Consider the following 7,611-nt stretch of genomic DNA (forward strand, 5'->3'; position numbering starts at 1 on the left):
ACTCAGAAGCACCACACCACGGGCCTGAAAGGAGACAAGGGCCAGCAAACTATTTGCCTTGAGTGGGTGGGCAAAACAGAAGAGGAAGGGGTCTCCAAAGGCCCATATGAATTAAAGTTTTGCTCACTATTTTATCCTTAGTGCCCTGCATACTGCTTTGCAAACAGTATAACATTCAGTAAATATTTGTTGAATGCATAAAAAAGAGGTAGACAAACAGAGACAGATAGTCAGGCAAAATGAGACCATCCCTGCTCTGGCAGGCTAAGCAGACTACTGAGTATAGCTTTCCCTAGGGAATGGGACCCTTATCATTGTCTGGCCCAAGAGCAATGGAAACTGACTGCCCAACAGTGGACGGAAATCAAGCTTTTGAATCAGACATACCTGGGTTCAAACTCAAACTTGGTATGATCTTGGCATAAGTACTTGATCTCTTTGAGTCTCATGGTTTTATTTTGAGAAGAGGATAATGCTGAAGTTCTCTGGTGGCCTAGTGGGTTGAGGGTCTGCCATTGTGACCTCTGTGGTGTGGGTTCGTTCCCTGGTCCAGGAATATCCATGTGCCATGGGCGTGGCCAAAAAAAAAAAAAAAAAAAGGTGGGGGGATGATAGCACCTACTTCATCTCTAAGATAGGCATGATATTTATCCTCACAAAGTTTTGGAAGAAAATTACATGAAGTAATAGATTTACACAAAGTAGCTAACACAATGGCCAGTGCACAGTATGAGCTTAACAAACAGCAATGTAAGTTGGAATGAATCATGCCCTCTACGGCCAGAGCCTATATTCTTCTAGTTCACCTTTATAGTCTTTCTGATAGCAAGCTGCAGAAATAATTCCAGTGTAAGTTCACTAGATTTTCTAATAATGCCCACTGCTTTAAATAAATAACAAAATCCTTCAAACAGTCCTTTTCGGGCTACAAAGTAACTTCGAATTCACACAGAACAATTCTGAAACAATGCACTACTACTATGCATTTAATAGATGAAAAAAAAAAACAGAGGCCACCTAGCCAGCAAGAGGCAGACTTGGACTGGAACTACAGCTTTTAGCCTTTTATTATAATGACCATTATTTTTTCAACCCAAAATTCTACTGAATGATCTTATTATGGAATAATATACTTAAAGTCAGACTGCTCCAGAACTCACCTCAGATGCTACTTGGATCTAATACTTAGAGCTGAAATAGAGACAAAATCCTAAAAAGAGACAGCATTTTAAAAAAGAATGGATTTAATGCATAGTCTCAAGTAGAAAAAGACTTAGAATCAGGCCAATGTGAATTTTAGCAGTATCTCTTCCAATTATTAGCCATGAGACTCTGGATGATCCTTAACCCCCGTAAATGTCAATAACTCTTCTGGGTAATGGGAAAACAATACCTATTCCTAAAATGTGTGCAGTTCCAGGCACCAAGAAGGCAGTCAGTAAGTGATAACTACTCTAATGACCACACCATGGTACCAACCATGGGAACTGGAGTGTAAGTGACTGCTTGTTTCCTCCTGGTTTTTCTAGCTTCTCTATCACCCTTGTTCTGCATCTGTTCAATGGGGACACAACCATTCTCCATCCGACCTCACCAGGGAGTGGGAGAGAACAAAAGGGCTGGCAGAGACATTATGCAAATACCAAATATTATTAAAACATTAATGAACTCTGGCAATTTCCCTGAATTTTGAGAAATGGTGTTTATTATGCACTGCCAGCCTCTCCCACAATCTGGGCTCTGAAATATTAACTAGATAATAACAGCAATCATTCTCCTGAAAGACCAAGGTGTAGAGAAATTAGGAGGGAGTCCAGACGACTCCTGCAAATACTTGCTTCCAAAGGAATCTGAATCTCTGGACAAGCAGAGAATGTCAGGGCAGACCATGGAGAGCTGGGTGACCACCAGCAGGCTCAGATCAACACCACAGCCTATGCAGAATCCTGCTTCGAGAGGACAGTGGAGTTTCCTAGTGCTGATAGGTCATGGTTGATGATAACCATTGACCTTTTGTATAAAGTTGCCTCTGATTTGGACAAAACAAAAAGGATCTGGGAAGTGGCGGGCAGGGGCGGAGGGGGGGGGGGGGGGCTTTAGTCCAGGCTAACACTCTCATACAGAGAGTGGCTGCCCCTGCCAACTGCCTAAAAATCCAGCTAGCGTTATCCTCAGCTCCATTAAAGAGGTTTGTACTAAATTCCTCTGCCATTTCGTTCCGTGTGAGGGGATGATGTTTCTAAGCTGCTGACAATCCTCAGGTACCATTCAGAAAGAGGCAGAACAAAGCCAAGAAGACTCACTCCCTACAACTCCAGAAATAAGGGCCTGGTGCCACCCCAACAAGCTGAGGGTCATTAAGACACCTCATTCGAATATTCATGAAAGACTCGGGGCTGAGGCAAGTGAAACAAAGTGCAGAGAAAGGAGATTTTGTTTTTTTAAGCCAAGCGAAAATCTGCTTTAGAAAAAGTAAATCCACACAGGGACCCTCACTGTCACCAAACCTTCACTTGTCTAGACCAACCAGCACCTCATTAAAGGGAAGCAAGGAACTCACAAATGAATGCAGCACCACACACGGGCAAGCTCATTTCGCCATCTGCCTTTCAGTGTCCAAAGGGGCAGGAGGCTTAAATGACATTCTCTTGAATTTTCTCTTCTGCAGGTGGAAACATCAAATTCCCGGGGGGCGGGCCCAGAAAGACATCTCTTGCAAGGTCAACTGAGTCAAAAGGAGTAAAAAGGAATTTTCATTTACCTGTCAACACAATGCCATTCATGACATTAAACACAAAATAAATTAAACACCCTGCAATAATTCACCCATCACGTCTGGGTAAAGGCTTTTGTGAAATCAGTGTATCAGCTGTGATGTCAGCACAGAAGTTCCTAATGAGCTGGGCATTTTAACCTACCCCTCCCACAGCCTCTCATGTTCTGTTCCATGACTATCCCAGCTGATGGTGACCCAGTACCCTTTTCTAGTGAACGACCTAGGGCAGGAGATACCCAGAATTGATGTGGGGCTATAACAACACAATGACAGATTTCCATTTATGTCAAAGAGAAAGGCTATGATTAAGCAACTTAAATAACTACCCTGAGCCGTCTCTATCTCCACCCTCCTGACAACCACTGTGCTGGTTTTTAGATCTGGAAGCTTGTAAGCTTCCCTCTGGAAGCCCATCCCACCACCAGAAAAGGCAGGTGTTTAAAGATACACACAGACAGACACACACACACATCATTTAAGTCATCTCAATACTAGCTAAACAGTCGAGAATCTCAACAGAGAGTTTTTCAATCCCATACACAATCTCAGATAAACATGAGAAGTGTGGAGCAAAAGGTAAAATTCAGCCCCAAGTTTTAACATTCTCCATCCAACTTCCCAAAACATTACTACCCTCCGCAGCCACACTTGGATTGTGGGGAGGAAGAAAACCCAGAAATTAAGGTAGCCTATGATAGAATCTGCAACAGCAGACAGCCGGCTGAAATCCAAGTCGATGGCAGGAGGAAGGCAAAAGCTCTGTCTTCCTCTGGGGTCGAGGACCTTTTTTCAATCCAATTTTCCACTGCCTGGAAAACTGCCTAAGAATGTATTTGTGGAGCGCACAGACACGCGGTGGGGCAGCTCTACACTGGAGTCCCAGTTCTGCGCAATGTTACCCGCTAGGCCACGTACTGCATGGCAGCCAGAGTCACACCGGTGGATCCGCTAGCCACCTCGGAGGCTCCCAGCAGCGGACACTCACACAACGCCTCAGGAGCAATAATCCGAACGACAGGACACCTAGGGAGGGGTTCGTTCTCCCGCGCCTGGCTCAATTATTTTCTTTTTTACAACGTTCAACAATCTGTTGAGGACCTGTAGGTGCTGGGCTGGGGAGTGGGAGAGGAGACATTATTCTACACCCGGACTTCGCTGGTGTTCAAAACCCAAGACACCTCTCTCGGCCAGCGCAGGGACAATACACAAAGAGAAGGAGGCTGGCGCTCCTTGGGGCCAGAGCTCTGAGCATGGTCATTTTCGAGCTGGGAATTAGGAATTCCGAGCTCAGCAAGAACCCTGGCGAAGCACCGGAAATGCTTCCGCCTGCTTCAATGGGAACTCTATTTGCAAATCAAAGTTGCAGGAACTCCGGGCGCCCAGCCTACTTCGGCGGGTTACTAGGGAACACCCAACAAGTTTGGCCAACGGGGGCTCGGCGTGACAGCGCGGCGCCGCAAGACTAGAGAGCAACTTGTCGCTCGGGCGCTGAGCCAGAGCTCCAAGCAGTTCCTGCGCCCCGAGCTCAGGAAAGGACTCGGCGTTGGGAAGGTGCTGGTCCGTGCCTCTGGAGAAAAATCCCTTAATTGAAAGGTGCTGCCGGTTCTCACCTGGACCGCACGGCTTCCAGGGGCTTATCCCCAACAGTGAGATAGTTCACCGCGAACACTTCACCTGCCTACCAGCCCCTCTGTTGAGAAATTAACAAAAGAGCCAGCGAACGGGGGCGAAATAGGGACCCGGCGCAAAGTATAGTAAGGAGGCGAGGGAAGGCAGCTCAGGTTGCCGCGGAGAAGGAATGGAAGAGGCGGAAAGAGATGGGTTATACTCAGGCACCCGACTCCGGGAAGGAAACCAAGAAGGAAGGGGCCCGCGAGAAGGGGGAATGGGTTCCAAACCCGCTTCCCATCACACAAACACACAGACACACACCACCTCTCTCTCTTTTTCCTCCTTACCCAGCATGGAAAAGATGAAATCCTTGGCTGTGTGAATCTCCAGTGCTCTCTGGTCGTCGTACTCCCGCTGGTCGTGCTTCGTGAATTCTTGGATGAGTTTGTTCAATTCCTCCACCCGAGCTCCCGACCTGAAATCCAGCTCCGGGAACGCAGGCTTGTTGTTACAGCCCAGGGAGGCTGCCTTGCTGGCGGTGGGAGCCGCCATCTTCATACAAAACGCGCCGAGTAGCAGCTCCGCGGCTGCGGCAGCACCCACCCCCGCCCCCCCCACCCAGTCCCCCCTGGGCCTCCTCCCCTCGCCGGCTCCCTGGCTGTGACCCCGGCCCGTGGGCGGGCTGGCGGGCGGGCGTCTAGGCGGGCGGTCCCGGCTGGGTGCGCTTCGGGCGCCCGGGCTTCAGTAGGAGCTGGACTGCAGCGAGAGTGCGTGTGTGGCCCCAACACCCTTTCCTGCGGCCCCAAGGCGGCCCAGATGCTGCAGGTCCCTGCCCTCCCCTGGCCCTCGCTGGCAAAGGCGGTAGCGGTGGTAGAGCCAACCCGAGCCTCCCCCGGGCGAGGAAAGTGAAGTGGAAACAATGTGAAATTCACCAGCTCTGAAATCAACAAGCTGCCGGCTCCGGTGTTACGGAGCCAGCACCAGCGTCCCCCATTTAAAGGGACAGCGCACCCAGTGGAAAGAAAAATAAATAAATGACAAAGTCTGCGCGCCTATGCCACTTGCCTATCTGTACCCCGGCAGACGCGAGAGGTGTGGACGTATTCTTTCTCTACCTCCACCCTCTTTGGGGCAGGGCTTGCCAAGCGCGTTCAAGGAGAAAGGAGTCTTCCTCTCATTTTAAGGGCGGTGTCCTGGGCAGGGCATCCCTCTGGGAGCGTTTATATCTCAAGAAACTCCAATGCCTTTCGATTCTGAAGGAACCTGCCTTAAGGAATATAAAAACCAATCTATTGCCCTTTTCTGCACAGATTGCCAAACAAGATAGGATTAAGCGTATTTCCCCCACCCCCAAAAAAAGAGAGAGCGCCCACCCGGTCCGCTATAGACACTCCCATTCGCCGCTAAAGTATCCCTACCTTTGCCTTAGGTAATTAATTTTCCTGGATAACAATTTATTAAACTTAATGTATAATGACTTAACGAGGTTCAGCCAGCTCCAATATAAAGCTAGAAAAACTAAAGTGAGCAGGTCGGTGTGGGGGAGGGGAAACAATGACTTGTCCCAGGTTTCAATGAATATTGAATGACGAGGTGAAAATTCTCTCATTCAACAAATTGGAGCACCCACTATTTGCCAGGCAGAATGCCAGAATCTAGGTGGACAGGGATAAGCCAAAGGAGATGGTGAGATGGAGTCATACTTACTTGACAAGGCAGATTTTAAGTCATGGTCCTTTAGATAGACTAGGATCTCAGAGGTGTTTTTAATGTTTATGAGGTTTTTGACTCAAACACTTAGGAGGCCTATTGGTTCTTAGAAAAAAAAGTTATCTTTCTTCCTAATTCTCCAAAATCCAACTCGTCTCTATCCCTCAGTCCCTCATAAAAGATAGGAGCTTTTTCTTACCTGGGTTCTCAGGGACAAGAATACAGCCTCTTTTGTTAGTCCAGGCTCTGTCATGACTTTCACTATAAAATGGAGATGATAATTTCTGTCTCATGAATTGATTTGAGGATTATGTGAAATAAGATGGGTCAAGCACTTAGTGCAATGCCTGACATAATAAATACTTAATTAAATGTTAGCTGCTACTATTGTTGTTATAAACTTAATTCTTTCTTCTTTCCAATCTATTCACATTGTTGCCATGGTGATTTTTACAAAACACAGATCTGATCATTGACCTCCTCCAATCCAGTTCCTCCTCTTTACCCCCTTTCAAACTTTACACCAAAGCCAATTCATACATGCCTTTTCCTGAACCCCTTCCTTAAGGCCCCTCCCCCAAGCTGGTAGCAACATTTCCCTGCTCAGAACATCTACTGCACCCCTTCAGAAACTTTCACATGCCTCTGATGAATTTAGACCATGCTTTATCATCATTAAGGCAAGTTTCAAGCTATGGGCTTCCCTTAGGGTAAGGACTCATCATCTTACATAGGATTTCCCATAACATTGTCCCTACACAAAGACCCTCAATGTTTATTGAATCAAGTGATGTCTGGAGAACTTTGGCATAACCAGTGAATTGCTTTTGCTTTTGCTTTGCTTCTCTTTGAAACAAGCTTTCTCACCCACTCAATATTAAAGAGGGAGGATACATATGAATGCTAGTGGACTGATGAGGGAGCTGCCTAAGACCTCTGGCTTTTGCAGGTCTGTTTTGCCACCCTGACTTTTCATCTGAGAGGGTATTACCATTAACTGGGCAGTGGGATAAGCTATGCAAGCATTCGGAACTCCAACACAAATCGATCCACTCCCATCTGTCAATGCTTCTCTCATGATCAATGGCAGGCATCTGTGAGACAGCTGGCTCAGGCATGGTCATTTCATGGATCAGAATGATTCTAGTTCATTCATGCAAGCAACAACTTCCAACCTAATGCAGTTGGAAAAAAATCAGGCAAAAAAGTCCAGGTATTTTTTTGTGTGTTAATTTCCAAAAGTGTGAATAAGGCAGTACTCCTCCCTTGTGATACACATATTCATAGAGATAAAACAGGTAGTTAGTAGGAATGGTGCCTTATTGTGCCTCAGCCCTGGGTCTTGGATGGTTTGAATGAGTGAGGGAATGGATGGTCTCTCTGTGCTTCTCCATTTTCTGTAGAACATCAGCCACATCAGAATTCTATGAATCATTGACTTTCGATGAGCCTGTATATTTAGAGAATGCCCTGAATAGTAAACTAAATAACTTTTATATGCTCTTATACAAGTC

General features: G+C 46.7%; 1 protein-coding gene across 2 annotated transcripts in view; it reads right to left on the bottom strand.

Annotated features, from left to right (window-relative positions):
• Positions 1-5,302, bottom strand: part of MB21D2 (Mab-21 domain containing 2) — a 122,919-nt gene extending 117,617 nt beyond the window's left edge. For both annotated transcript variants that reach the window (XR_014824546.1, XM_001925559.7), the window contains exon 1: positions 4,735-5,302. Coding sequence is in view for 1 of the 2 variants with exons in the window: in XM_001925559.7 (XP_001925594.3) it covers positions 4,735-4,945 (211 nt within the window). In the remaining variant the exon portion in view is untranslated. The remainder of the gene's footprint in view (positions 1-4,734) is intronic.
• Positions 5,303-7,611: the final 2,309 nt, after the last annotated feature.

This window comes from Sus scrofa, chromosome 13 (assembly GCF_054392235.1).
Source record: "Sus scrofa isolate SSC_HxYL_T2T_F1_AM1 chromosome 13, Sscrofa_HxYL_maternal_Yorkshire_Landrace_v2.0, whole genome shotgun sequence".
NCBI classification, from domain to species: Eukaryota; Metazoa; Chordata; class Mammalia; order Artiodactyla; family Suidae; genus Sus; species Sus scrofa.